The sequence below is a fragment of the Erithacus rubecula genome (genome assembly GCF_903797595.1).
Source record: "Erithacus rubecula genome assembly, contig: scaffold_175_arrow_ctg1, whole genome shotgun sequence".
NCBI classification, from domain to species: domain Eukaryota; kingdom Metazoa; phylum Chordata; class Aves; order Passeriformes; family Muscicapidae; genus Erithacus; species Erithacus rubecula.
Window position 1 is genome coordinate 165,319 of NW_027636134.1, and position 15,341 is coordinate 180,659.

The window sequence follows — 15,341 nt, forward strand, 5'->3', positions numbered from 1 at the left end:
TAGTAGCTACATCCAATTCTGGTGTTGTGCATTACCTGCAACACCCAGCAGTCCTATGTTAGCCTCCCATATTGACAGGATTATTTCTCAATCTCCTCCAGCTCTCATCCATAATCACAGAATCACAGAATCACAGAATCACCGGATAATGAGGCTGGAAGACACCTCTAAGATCATCAAGTCCAACCTATGTCCTAACACCTCAACTCAGAGTCTAGACTATAGCACCAAGTGCCATGTCCAGCCTTTTCTTAAACACATCCAGAGATGGTGATTCCACCACCTCTCTGGGAAGAGCGTTCCAGTAATTTATTATTCTTGCAATGAAAATTTTTTTCCTAATATCCAACCTATACCTTCCCTGTCATAGCTTGAGACTGTGTCCTCTGGTTCTGTCAGTTGCTGTCTGGTGGAAGGGAGTGACCCCCACCTGTCTACAGCCTTCCTTCAGGAAGTTGTAGAGAACAATAAGGTCACCACTAAGCCACCTCTTCTCTAGGCTAAACAACCCCAGCTCCTTCAAACATTCCTCATAAGGCTTGTGTTCCAAGCCCTTCACCAGCCTTGTTGCCCTCCTCTGGACACATTCAAGCATCTCAAACATCCTTCCTAAACTGAGGGCCCCAGATGTACAGGGGAAGAATGACCTCCCTGCTCCTGCTGGCCACACAATTCCTAATGCAGGCCAGGATGCCGTTGGCCTTCTTGGCCACCAAGGCACATTGCTGGCTCATATTCAGCTGGCTGTCAACCAGCACCCCCAGGTTCCTTACCACCTGTACAATATCCAGCCACACTGTCCCCAGCTTGTAACGTTGTAGGGGACTTTTATGGCCAAAATGTAGAATTAGGCACTTAGACTTATTAAACTTCATGCTGTTGGACTCTGCCCATCTATCTAACTGATCTAAGTCTCTCTGCAGAGCCCTTCTTCCTTCCAATAGATCAACATAAGCTCCCAGCTTAGTGTCGTCTCCAAATTTGCTAATGAAGGACTCGATGCCCGCATCCATATCGTCCATAAAAATATTAAACAGAACTGGCCCCAGCACAGAGCCCTGAGGGACCCCATTGGTGACTGGCCACCAGCTGGATACAGCACCGTTCACCACCACTCTCTGGGCCCAGCCATCCAGCCAGTTCCTAACCCATCAAAGAGTGCTCTTGTCCAAGCTATGTGCTGCCAGCTTCTCCTGGAGCATGCTGTGGGAGACAGTACCAAAGGCCTTGATGAAGTCTAAATAGACACCATCCACAGCCTTTCCTGCATCCACCAGCTGTGTCACATGGTCATAGAAGGAAGCCAGGTTGGTCAGACATGACTTACCATTCGTAAACCCATGCTGACTTGGTCTGATACCCTGGCCATCCTGTAAGTGCTGTGTGATAGTACTCATTATGAACTGCTCCATAATTTCCTATGTATTTCATCTAAGCATTTTTCTTTGATGAACAATCTTAAGGTGCTGGAACCCTGGTCACTGAGAATTTTAGACTTTCTGTGCTGACAAGCACTGACCCCCAAGAGAACACTTAAACTCCGGCCATGGAAAAGACTTCCAAAACCAAATAATAAAACCGAGATTATAAGTATGTAGTTTAAATAAAAATATGTAATATCATATAGTATGAAACTCAGATTTTAAAGTTTCAGAATAGAGTAATATATATAATAAAGTAGAAATTTTAGAACAAAAGTTTGTCCTCCTTTTTGCCTTCTTCTTCATAAGTCTAAATAATATTTTATTATTAAATAAAAAGTATGCATTACAAGCCACAAATAGTTGGTTATTAAATTAAAAGTAAAAATAATTTAAGCATAATTTCTTGATTAAAAAATTTGTCCTTGAAAAGACCTGTAAAAAAATAGGTCTTCATTTTTAATTTATGAACTTAAAATACTGCAAAACTCACAGTTTGTAAAACTATAATATAAATTCAAATTAATAAACATCTAAATCCAAACAAAAAATACCAACTCGCACATTTAATCCCAACTATAACAAAAAAGCCCCACATAATATTAATGCAGCATCCGAATATTGGGCAAGTCTACGTAATCTTCAGGCCTGGACACTTGGATTGAGTCCCATCAGTGTTGGGATACCCAGAACTCCATCCTTCATGCTGGAGTGCAGGATGACATCACATGTGCACGGTGTTAAGCATTGCCATTCCTTGACAGCTGATCAAATCTGGAAGTCAGGGATTCAAGGAGCCCTGCTTTTGCATCCGTTTGGTCTGCCAAGTATCTTAGTCTAGGGATGGTGTATATTTTTTTCATATGTCAATTTTCTGAAGAGGTTTTCATGTGATGATGTGTGTTCTCCTCATACATATTACTCACCAAGCTGGTGACATGGTGTGTTGGGTTGATGTGGCCAGAAATGTGTATTCTATCAGCATCTGTTGAATCTGGGTGGGGTAGTGAATCCTTATCTCCATTGCACATATTTTTTGCTAACGGGCCATCTTTAAGATTAGGCAAGGCAATCATCTTTATCTTTTCCACAATCCATCCTCCCTCCAGGGAGATATCATCTGCTACTGGGCCATTAAGTCCCACTGTATGACTGATAAAATTACATCATCCCATTGGGACATCTTTCAGCCAGAGGGAGGAGCCAAGTCTTTCCTACCTAAATAAAAAAACTGAGATTTTGGACAGCAAAATAGTATCCTTCCACTGGATTCCAGAAGAAAACCTGACCTTTCCATACCATCCCTGGACCTTCAGAAGAAAACTGCACCCTTCTACGGGACCACTGCTTCAGCTAAACCACATCTGCCACTGCAGGATGATTGTAGCCACAATTTAATTAGACTGCTACCAACACCCTGAGTGACAGGGTGTCAGGTTGTATTCTGACTGTCAGGGTTGGCATTATTCTTCATAATACTATTTTTCTATTTGAATTTTCCTAGTAAAGAGTTGTTATTCCTAATTCCGTATCTTGTCATGAGAGCCTCTTAATTTCAAAATTATAATAATAATTTGGAAGTAGGCAATTTACGTTCTCCATTTCAAAGAAAAGCTTTGCCTTTATTGGCAGACATCTCTCCTTCAAACCAAGACACATGGGAGTCCACTTCCCTTTGCTGCAGACCATGTAGAATATGCTGCTGGTCAAAATCCTTAGCAATTTCTATGAATATGACACCCAGCAGCCTGTGTTCTCTTCTGGCAGATCGAATTTTTGTTTGCAGTAGTATCACATTTCCAGCACATCCCGCCTCTGTTATAAATCCACTTTGCCATGGCTTGAGGGGGCATGCCTCAGTAAACCTTACTGACGTTATTATGGAGAGCAGACTTAACAAGATGGAACCAATCTTGATCATTCATGGCTTCTTGCTAAATATATATGATTATAGATTTTCTTTTCCAGGTTAAGTATAGGTGGCCCATCCACCTGGCCAAATTGGTAAATTTATCTCAAATATGGGCAATGGCCAACAAAGTATGATTGAAAGAATTGTATTGCTCCCACATGTCCTACCCATTATCCATCAATGCTGTTCAGCCTTATTTTTTATTTTCATGAACAGAAACAATCCATCGAGCTTTATCCACAAAAGTACATACCAAACTAACGGAGGAGAGCAGTGCTCTGGATGCTCTGGGCCCAGGGAGTCTTCCCTTGCCTCATCTTAGAGAGACCTAGGGCCAACAGCAGGTGAATTTGTCTCATACCACTTTCCTTGCACTCCTACAGGAAATCCCAAAAATTCAATGTCTACAAATACATTTCTGTATTTGTAAGATCTTGAGTTTGTGAAGGCACTGATATTTCTTGATCTTCTCACTGGCAGCAACTTTCAAGGAGGAGTCGGAGTGCTTGTACCTGACTATCATGTTCACCATGAATGCTTTTCCTCCTTTAACAAATATCAAATCTGGTTTGTATAACTCGTTGTCATCGTCTCTTGAAATACAGTCCAATTCTTCTTTTTAGCCTCACAGCTAACAGATGTGTCTTTTTGTGCCTTTATTCCTGTTTTTTTGAGTATAATCATACAGGCTGATGTTTCATTATCAGCACCACAATATTTACAGGTTTTCACGAGTGCCCTTGGCCAGGATCTCTCTAGTGCGGCGCACATTGGCTCTCAACTGTCATGCAGTTACCAATTTTCTATGAGGTGTGCTTCTGTACCTGGTTATCCACCAATTACAGATATCATAATTTTCCAACTTCTCTATACCGTGGCCTTTGGATAGCAGTTGTTTCCACTTATTATATTACATTATATTATCATATAACAGATATTATATGAGATATGAGATATGATATGATATGATATGATATGATATGATATGATATGATATGATGATATGATATGATATGATATGATATGATATGATATGATATGATATGATATGTGGGAGCCCATGGCGTACCCCTGGCCTCCTTGGGGGGTCTCAAAACCCCCCTGGCAAGGGTCTCAAAGACCTCTGAGTGAGACCCTGGTGTCACAGGTGCTGAATTCTAACCCCTGGGGGAAGCTATCAGCACAAAGAGAATGGAAACAAGCTGCCAAAATTAGCGAAGTGTAAATTGCATTGTTAGAACGTAGATAAATAGACTTTTGGGAATGTTTAGGATAAGGGACAAGTGGCCAAGATGGAGAATTTGGGGGGTGGACACCTTTACCTCCTTCTTTTCCCTGTCATCCATGCTGGGTGACACGTTGGCACTCTTGGATTGGATGGGGTCAGGGCTGGACCATTTAATAAAATTGTATTGTATTGGGAAAATTTTGTAAACATGTAATACATAATACAAACTATATAAGATAAGCCCTGCCTTCACCAGGCAGATTCCACCATGGATGCCAGGCTGAGCAGACCCTGCTGGCCAGGCAAAAGTTGCCTGAGATAAGAAATAATAAACAATCCTTGTCTCCGGCAATCTGTCTTCGGCTGCTTCAGAGAAAACCAGGGTTTGAACCACCTTCATGTCCCTCTGGGGTGATCTTGGGGCAAAGGAGAAACCCCAGAATGGAACTATTATATTATATTATATTATATTATATTATATTATATTATATTATATTATATTATATTATATTATATTATATTATATTATACTATCTTGTATTATATTATATATATCATATGCCTTGGGATACTTGGCCAACCCCTCCCAATTTCCACCAAAGTAGTTTATATGTTCCAAGAACTGTTTAGCATGTCTTTTCCTTTGGTTTGGCTTTTTAGAGTGTGCACATTTCTTGGCTGTGGTTTTAGACCCTACTTATTATCACCTCCAGCCTGGGCTTTGGTCCTTACTTGGTGCTGATTGTAGCAGGGGTCTTCATCATCCATCCATTGGATGGTATCCCAACCAAGCAGGCAGTTCAATTCCCACAAGCATGACTATATCAGCTATTTCACTATAATGTCTAAGCATAGTTAAAAGCAAAAGTAAAAACTATATCTTTATAGCAGAGTTACTTTAACATTATACATATAGCATTCCTTTTCATTTTTTCAAAAAGCCAGTATCATAATATGGATTTATAACATGCTGGATATTTTCCAACCTATTCCCAGCTCAAAGCAGAGGGAAGAAGAAAAGGAAAGAGCGACCTTGACAGAATCCCAGAACTATGGTGGTGAGAAGGGACCCTGCCCATGGGTTCCAATCCCAGCAGGGAGAGACACCTCGAGCCCAGTGAAGGTGCAAACGAGACCATAAGAGCAGAACTTATGGATTTGATTGAATATGGATTTGAACAAGAAATGTGAGGCAGAGAAATGGAAAACAAAGAAAAAGAAACAGGCAAGAGCTGAGGATGGGAATCAGCAGCTGCAGAGCCCAAACTGAACAATTTGCTCAGTGCTGACTCCTCCGTGTACAGCATGGAAAATAAGGGTTTTACTTTGTGTTGATTTTAAAAGGTTTAATAAAACAAAATAAGAGACAAATAATAAAAGGCAAAAATGATTGGGTGTTCAGTATATAGCTAAGAGTACACTTGTTGTTTGGGAGATATATTTTTTAATTTATTAGATTGTTGATTATTTGTAGACTTATTATGTATTTTCAAACAGTTTTATAAATTAGTTTTTATATTTTAGGATTTATTTTATGTGGTTATTTTTTGTTTGTTTTTTAGAGAGCATCTGTGGTTATTGATTGTGGTTTAAACTTTTTTTCTATTATTTTGAGTTTGATTTGTGGTTTTTAACTATCATAGATGGTTGGTCCTGGTAACTGGTGCATTATTAGTAGGTGTTTGTATTGTGTGTTATTGAATTAAGTAGGTAACTTATTCATTACAAATACACTTTAATAGCCTATGTTACTTTAAAAGAAACGACATACACTTCTCTTTTTATTCTTTTTCTTCAAATTAGAATTGCGCAATACACCTAATACATATACATTGCCTGTCCCTGCTTTGTATTAAAATAAGCTTTTTTTTTAAAATACGGCTTTTTGTAGCTGCGCACTGATCCTGTTGGTCGCTCTCCTGGATCGTCTGGGGATGAAGTAGACAGTTTTCCTGTTAGTTGAACTTTTCATCTCGTCACCTTGGTTGTAGTGAATGTAGCAGGGCCAAGGCCTTTATTAAACAGCTCTTTATTAATGGGGGGTCACAGGGAGTAGGCCCTACGCCTGCTGCTGCCAGGCAACGCCGGGAGGAGGCCCTGCTGATCCCGACGAACGTAGGGATGGGAGTCTCAGCCTCACGGACACATCCGAGATCTCAATAGTGGCTCATTGGTCTGGGGGTGTCATTCTTCTTAACTGCCCTTAGATTGCGGTGATTAAACAGTTACAAAGGACATATTGCAGGTGACTTGGCTTGTTAGTTGAGATGATCTGTGAACTTGGGTTCGGTGTTGGTTGACTATTTTTGTGAATCTTTTCTTCAACAACAACTTCCGGTAATGGTGGTACTGGGAAACTTCTGGAGATTTACATATAGGGTGTGGCTAACTTGATAGGCAGGCAGCAGCAGGCCGGAAATGAGGTAAGGGAAAGGGCGGAAATGGTAAGGCCGGAAATGAGGTAAGGGAAAGGGCGGAAGGAGGAAGTAACTGGGATAGGGGAAATACAATAAGCCAGGGTTTGAATTACATAGGGACTACACATTTAACTGGGGAAAAGAACATAACAACTTGATCAAAGAACCAACAAACGAATGAGTCGATAGAACGATAAGGTAAGCAACAATCTTTTTAACTCTTCTAGCAATGTTGTTTTATGGTTTTCAGCTAAGACTTTTTACCACATTGGTCATTCTCTTTTTAGTCCTTGGGTTATCTTCCCGACTTTGATACCACTTTTTCTGGGTTCAGGGATCTGGAGAATCCCCCTTATCCTGTGGTGCCTTTGTCCTTGCATCCTGTTCGCCCACCCCAGCTCTTTATCTTATCCTGCAGCCTTGCTCTCCCCTGTTCTTGTAAGCACCGTAAATTCCAGCAAACACAGGGTTTTGCCAGCCCCCTTCTAGTCCAAGCATTTCTCGATGCTCGATTCCTCACTCTCAGTTGCTCTGTCTCCCCTGCAGGCTCAGGGGGTGCTGCCCCCTCCCCAACAGCCGCTGCTGCGGCGGCCGCGGGGCACAGGGGGTGGCAAAGGGGGGTCCGGGATGCGAGCGGGGGAGCAGCGGGAGGAAGAGGAGGAGAGGGGAAGGGGAGGAGCAGGAGCAGGAGGAGCAGGAGAGGGTCAGCGGGCACAGGCGGAGAATCGCGGTGCTGCAGGGCGAGCCCGCTGAGCCCGCAGCTCCGCTGGCCCCGGCAGCATCGCATTCCTGCATCCCGCGGGTGAGCGCGGAGGGGAAGCTCGGCCCGGGGCTATCGCGGCAGCTCCGGCACGGCTGGTTGGGTTTCGGATTCTTGGGGGATGGGGGTTGGTGTTTGTGCCTCGCAGATTCGGGAATCGAGTCCCAAATGTATTTGGGTGTCCGTGGGAGAGGTATTGTTTTATTGATGTGAGGAGGGGATGTTTCTGGCTCTTGCAGGAATCCAAAGCTGAGCAGTAAATGCTCTTTGGGGGGATTTGAAGGGGCCCACGTGGCGATGGCCCGGTCCCGGCGGGGCAGGACATCGGTTTTGGGGATCCCCGGGAGAGGCGGGGGATGAAAGGCGGGAGCCCCGGCGTGGGGAGAGGGGCGACAGCAGAGCTGGGGGACCCCCGGCAGCGTGGAGGGGAGGTGGAGCCGGGAGATGAGTGGGGTGCGGGCTCCCCGAGCCTGGAAGGGCTGGCAGGGAACGGGGGAAGCCCTGAGTGCCTGGAGTGGGGAGATGCTGGAGAGGGGGACCCTGGGACCTGAGTCAGGATCAGGGCAGGATGAGCCCTGGGACCCACAAAACTCCCTCAGCGTGCCTGAGCAGGAGCCAGGAGAGGGGGAATCCCCAGGAGCCACGGGTCTCCATCAGCTCTGAGAACAGAATCCCCATAACCCCAAAGTGAAGACAGTGTGAACAGGGATCTCCTGGGAGAGTATTTCTGGGCTCCTTAGTGAGTTTTGGTGGTTTTTATGGACACCAAACAGCCCAGGCATTTCTAGAGATGCACTCAGACAGCAGGACCTTCAAAGCCATATCAAGCACTTTGTTTTTCCCCCAAACCAAGATTTTCCATTCCCAAGTCTTATCCAGATGGACGAAAAGGCTGTGAGGAACAGGAAGATGTCCCAGGACAGCCAGGCAGGTGAGGAGGAAATTACTGCCCCTTTCCCCCTCTGTCTTGCTGGGGAGGATTGGGGGCATCTCTTTCTCCTTCACTCTGGCACAGAGGTAAATCCCATCCTCTCCTTGTCCTTCCTCCTCCAGACCAGGAGCTGAGGACGGAGACCAGGGAGGACAAATCCCCACAGCAGAACCTCGTGGAAGAGGCCGTTTGCAGCAGCTCCACAGTGCAGGAATCCAACAGGGAGGAAAAGCCACAGAGATCCCGCACCAGGAGGGGCTGCAAACGCAGATCATGGGGATCCGAGGAGGAAAGACCCAGCCTGGGCCGGGCAGGCAGCCAGAGATGTGGCCAGAGCTCTGAGCTGAGGGTCCATGAGCAGCTTCATGATGGCAAAAAGCCCCTTCAGTGTTTGGAATGTGGGAAGAGTTTCAGCACGAGCTCCAGTCTCGTCCAGCATCAGATGATCCACAATGGGGAGAAGCCCTATGAGTGTGGGGAATGTGGGAAGGGATTCGGAGGCACCTCAGATCTGATCAGGCACCTGACAGTGCACACTGGGGAACGGCCCTACGACTGTGGGGAATGTGGGAAGGGATTCAAGAGCAGCTACAGCCTGATATGCCACCAGAGGACCCACACTGGGGAACGGCCCTATGAGTGTGAGGAATATGGGAAGGGATTCAGTGTGAGGTCCCGTTTGACCCGCCACCAGAGGACCCACACTGGGGAACGGCCCTACGAGTGTGGGGAATGTGGGAAGGGCTTCAGGAAGTGTACTGACCTCACCCGCCATCAGACGATCCACAGTGGGGTAAAACTGTATGTGTGTGGGGAATGTGGGAGGAGCTTCAGCCAGAAACACAACCTGATTGTCCACAAGATGATCCACACTGGGGAACGACCCTATGTGTGTGGGGAATGTGGGAAGAGCTTCAGCCGGAACAGTAAACTGATTGTCCACCAGAGGATCCACACTGGGGTACGACCATATGTGTGTGGGGAATGTGGGAAGGGATTCACAGACATTTCTGGCCTGACCTGCCACCAGACAGTGCACACTGGGGAACGGCCCTGCGAGTGTGAGGAATGTGGAAAGGGATACACAGACATTTCTGGCCTGACCCGCCACCAGACAGTGCACACTGGGGAACGGCCCTACAAGTGTTGGGAATGTGGGAAGGGATTCAGCTGCAGCTCCAGCCTGATCTGCCACCAGAGGATCCACACTGGGGAACGGCCCTACAAGTGTGGGGAATGTGGGAAGAGCTTCAGCCAGAGCTCCAATTTGATCTGCCACCAGAGGATACACACTGGGGAACAGCCCTATGTGTGTGGGGAATGTGGGAAGGGATTCCGTGACAGATATGATTTAATCTGCCACCAGAGGATGCACACTGGGGAGAAGCCCTATGAGTGTGGGGAATGTGGGAAGGCCTTCGCCGTCAGGTCCCATTTGATCCGCCACCAGAGGATCCACACTGGGGAACGGCCCTACAATTGTGGGGAATGTGGGAAAAGCTTCCATAACAGCTCCGAACTAATCTACCACCGGAGAGTGCACACCGGGGAACGGCCCTACGACTGTGGGGAATGTGGGAAGAGCTTCAGCGCCAGGTCCAGTTTGATCCGCCACCAGAGGACCCACACTGGGGAACGGCCCTACAAGTGTGGGCAATGTGGGAAGGGCTGCCATGACACCTCTGGACTTCTGCAACACCTGACAGTGCACACCGGGGAACGGCCCTACAACTGTGGGGAATGTGGGAAGAGCTTCAAGCACAGATCCCACCTGATTGTCCACCAGATGATCCACACTGGGGAGAGGCCCTATGAGTGTACTGAGTGTGGGAAGAGGTTTCAGAGGAGATGGAGTCTGCTAAAGCATCAGCAGATTCACGTAGAGAAGAGGAGAGGCCCTTCTGCTTCCCCTATTGCAGGAAGAGCTTTAAGAAAAACTCCACCCTCGTCACCCACCAGCGGATCCACGCCAGGGAGAGCCCTAACAGTGTCCCCAGTTTTGGAAGAGCTTCTCCCAGAACTCTGCCATGACCCAGCACCAATGGGGGCACTGGTAAGGGAAGCTCTGTGAGTTCCCCATGTGTGGGAAGAGGTTCCTGTGCTGCTCCAGCTCCATCTCCTCTGTTGGACCCTGTTGGATGCTCCCCAGTGATCCATAGTCCTGGTGATCCATGTTGGGAATGCACCTGGCTTGTGGTCTCCACATCTTCCTGGCTCACCATAGGCACCTGGACTCAGCAGGCCAAAAATCCATTGGATGCGGACTGACATCAGGAATTCATTTGGGACAGCGGATTTTACTTTCCATCTCAAAAAATTGCACTTTTGTATCCCATAATTTCTACTGGCAGCGTCAATGAGTACTGGATGGACCTTGAGATCTTCACCAACCTAAACATTACATGATTCTACTTCTGTCTGGGCCACAGGCATCTTCCACAGCCAATAGCTATGGACTGGGGCAGAAAATCGAGATTTTGGAGACAATGGAGTGGAAAGTTGTCTAAAAATGGTTCTTTTTACCTGCTGAAGCCTATGCATACCCAGCCAGCATGAAAAGGTAAATGCTTTTATTTGGGCCCTGATTTTCTTTAATTTTTCTTCATCCCTTCACCCAGCATTGGGGTAAAAATAAAGACATTGAACTAAGATATTGACGTGGACATTGTGGGTGGGGACATGGTGGGCACGGGAATATGGATATGCACACAGACATGGGTATGGACATAGACATGGACATGGACCTGGATATGCATATGGACATGGACTTGGATATGGACATGGGCAGGGCTGTGGATGGAGATATCAGGCTTGGGGGGGGTCACAGACATAGATGGTGACATGGGGGAATGTGGTCATGGATGGTCACAAGTGGCCTAGGGGACAAGTCCATGGGTGGACACATCCACACCATGACATGTTCCATGACCAAGGTGTTATGGGCTAATGTTTGGACTAGCTTTTTTTTTTTGCTTTTTTTTGTGCAGCTGCCAGATTTTTTTTTAAACAGTTTTATTTAAGCTAGTGTTTTTTGGGTTTAAGTTGGAAAGTGTTTCTTTTGTATTTTTGTTAATAAAAAAGTTTTTTTCCATTTTCACCAGAAAAGCAATTCTTTCTAAACTCAGTAAAAAAAAAAAAATTGTAAAAAAAAAAAAGGGGGGGGAGCCCATTAGAGCTCTTTTTCCCCAAATTTATCCTAAACTTAAACACAAGGAGAACACATCCCCACCGCCACCACAATGTTGTCCCCTTCACGCTACCGTTGAATCACTGCTCCTCCCCTGGGTGTGACACCTGCCTGGCGGGATGTCCCCATGTTCTGGTGACCCGTGTCCCTCAGGCCACTCCCACCAGTGGCTCCAGCAGCAGCCAGAGCCCGTCCTCGGCTCGCAGGATCAGCTCGGGCTTGCGGCGCGGGGGTGGCCTCGCTGTGTCCCTCCGCAGCACGAACCGGGACAGTGTCAGTGCCACCACCACCTTCATCTCAGCCATGGCAAAGCACTGCCCGATGCAGTTCCTGCCACCACATCCCCATTGTCACTGTCACCCCACTGTGATCCCAGCCAGGGATGGGGGTGGCACTTGGGGACACTCCTGTCCCCACCCCACCACGTCCCTGGGGCCAGCAGAGAAGGGGATGAAGGAGGACGGAGACCGTCCCTTGCTGTTCTCTGGGCTGAACCTCAGGGGATTGAACACCTGGGGTGACAGTGACACTGTGAGGACGCAGCTGTCACCACCATGGTGACAGGGACACCTCGTAGGGTGGCACTACCTCAGGCTCGGGCCAGAGCTCTGGGTTGTGGTGGGTCCCGTAGATGCTCATCAGACAGATGACCCCTGATAGGATGGGAATGGCCACTTTAGGGACAGCAGGTGACAGCAGTGGGTGGTGACACTGGGGACACACTGGCCACGCCATACCTTTGGGGATGACACGGCCGTCATGCAGGGGGATGTCCTCGGTGCAGCGCCGGGACACGCCAGTGACAGGAGGGTGCAGCCGCAGGCTCTCCTTGATGCACATGGTGGTGAAGGGCAGCTGGGACAGGTCCTCCCTGGGGACAAGCAGGAGTGACACCGTGTTCCCTGGCCACACAGCCTGGGGTGGCCCTGGGGACATCTCACCATTCAATGTCTGCAGTGTCCCGGCCAGCTAGGAGCTCCTGGACTTCTCGGCGGCACCACTCCTGGTGCTCAGGGTGGTCAGCCAGGTTATAGAAGAGCCATGCCAGGCCACTGGCCGTGGTGTCATGGCCTGTGGTGACATGGGATGAGTGAGGGGACACTGGAGTGGCTCTGCCCCAGTGGCACCTGGGAGCTCGTGCTCACCCTCAAACATGAAGGTGTCAGCCTCGGCCGCGATGTCCTCGTCTGACAGGGTGTGGCCGTCCTCGTCCTGCGGGAGTCAAGGTGAGCCATGGGCCACCTGGGGCCACCGGTCTATGGCCAAATCCCTTCCATGGCCACCGTCCTACAGGCACCACTATCCCACTGGCTACCAGCTCTATGGTCAATGCTGTCAATGGCCACCACCGTTCCCTGTGGCCACCGGTCTATGGCCAATCCTTCCATGGCCACCACCACCCCCTTAATCACCATCCTCCATGTCCACCACCCTATGGCCACCATCATTTCCCCATGGCCACCACCACCCTCTCAACCACCTCCATGTCCCCCTGACCACCACCCCATGCCCACCTTGGTGAGCAGCAGGAGGTCGATGAAGTCCATGCTGCGTCCCCGGTGGCCATTCAGCCAGGCCTGGTGGCCCAGGCGGGCGAGTTCGCGGCGCCGGCGCTGCACCACGTCAGCGGTGAAGGCGTGGACAGTGGCGCAGGCGCGGGCGAAGCGCCGGCCATCAGAGGAGAGCCTGTACAGCCACCATGGGTGGAGAAGTGGCTGGAGCTGGCGCCGGACCACCAATGAGCTCAGCTCCAGGATGGCCTGGATGTACTCGCTGGGCCGCCTGTGGGAACCAGGGACACTGAGAGACATTGGGGTCACCAGCATGGCCAGCAGAGACCATGGCAGGGCCATTGGGGCCACCAGCATGGCCAACAGAGACAATGGCAGGGCCATTGGGGCCAGATGGCCAGCAGAGACCATGGCAGGGCCATTGGGGCCACCAGCATGGCCAACAGGGACGATGGTGGGGTCACCATGGCTCCCAGGATGGCCAGCAGGGACAATGGTGGGGTCACCACAGCCCCCAGGATGGCCAGTGGAGACAGGTGGCACTCACTCCTGGCAGTGGCTCTCATGGTTGAAGATGCACTTCTGGAGCGTGTCCAGGGTGAGGAGGCTCAGGGGCTGCAGCACCTCCATCTCCAGCGGCCCCCCAGCAGCGGCCGCTGCTGCTGCCCCCCACTTGTCCTGGGGGGATGGATGGGGTCAGGGACTGAACAGGAACAGGGGCAGGGGATAAATTGAGGGGTGGGACAGGGTGGTAGAGGGGCAAGAATTGGGGTGGGGGTGTGGGACAGGGATGTGGTGATGAACAAGAGGTGGAGTTGGGTTTGGGGGCAGGTTTGGGGGTATGGGACAGGACAGGATTTGGGGTTTAGGACAGGACTTAGGGTGCAGCAGTGGATGCAGGACAGAATTTTGTGTGCAGGACTCAGAGTTTGGGATGCGGGTAAGAGTTTGGAGTGTAGATCAGGATTTGGGGTGCAGGACAGAATTTTGGGTGTAGGACTTAGGGTTTGGGATGCAGGTCAGAGTTAGGGGCAGAAGTCAGGATGTAGGGTGCAGCACTTATGATTTGGGGTGTAGGTCAGGATTTGGGGTGTAGGTCAGGATTTGGGGTGCAGTGGGGACTCGGATCTCTCACGAGCAGCACCCGGGTGCTCTGGTTGAAGATTCCCAGGTAAGCCCGGAGAACATCCCCGTGGAAGGCGGGGGTCAGGAGCCTCCGGTGCCGTGCCCAGAACTGCCCACTGCTCAGCAGCAGCCCCTCCCCTGGGGAGGGAACAGTGGGGTCAGCCCAAGGCACCCAGGGGGTGTCCTGCCCTCCACTGCCCTTGTGACACACCCGGGTACATCCTGGGGGCACCCAGAGTGTGTCCGGGTCACCCACTGCCCCTGTGACACACCCGGATCCACTGCGGGTGCCCAATGGTTCTGTCCCCAAAACTTGCTGTGTCCTCCCCTACGACACCATCAGGGGCACCCAGGGCTGCTGTCCCCAACCGTGTGACACCCAGAAGTGCTGTCCCCACCCAACCCCCTCCACTTACCAAGCCAGGGCTTGAGGAAGCCATAGAAAGTTTTATCCTTGGAGGCCACGAAAGCTGCAACACACAAGGATGGGGTGGGCAGGGATTCACTGGGGTGGGGACACTGGGGTCCCCTGGGTGGGGACACTGGGATGAGGCACCCTGTCTGCACCCCTTAACCCACAGTGGGGACCCTCTCCCAGCACCCACAGCCAACCGAGCATGAGCGTTGTGGGACACCAGAGGCTGAACAGGGTGACACCTTTGGCTGGCCTTAGGGAACCTCAGGGACAGGTTGGTGGCCACTCTGGGGTGGTGTTTGGCCTGGCCATGGTGACACCTCTGGGGACCTGTGGGGTTGGGCTGGTGGCCACTGCCTGGGCACTGCCAGGTCTCTGTGCCAGGTGCAGTGACACCCATGGTGTCTCGTGTCCTACCTGAGGCACTGAGAGTG

At 49.6% G+C, this 15,341-nt stretch overlaps 1 protein-coding gene across 1 annotated transcript; it reads right to left on the reverse strand.

Moving 5' to 3' along the window:
* Positions 1–11,894: 11,894 nt before the first annotated feature.
* Positions 11,895–14,062, reverse strand: LOC306815622 (cytochrome P450 4F3-like). The gene is made up of 8 exons (XM_079332192.1): positions 13,915–14,062; positions 13,371–13,638; positions 13,002–13,068; positions 12,798–12,927; positions 12,594–12,727; positions 12,445–12,509; positions 12,279–12,368; positions 11,895–12,188 (listed from the first exon to the last, which is right to left on the reverse strand). The coding sequence occupies exons 1-8, from the start codon at positions 13,995–13,997 to the stop codon at positions 12,006–12,008; spliced, it is 1,020 nt and encodes a 339-aa protein (XP_079188318.1). The 5' UTR covers positions 13,998–14,062; the 3' UTR covers positions 11,895–12,005.
* Between the last annotated feature and the right edge of the window lie 1,279 nt (positions 14,063–15,341).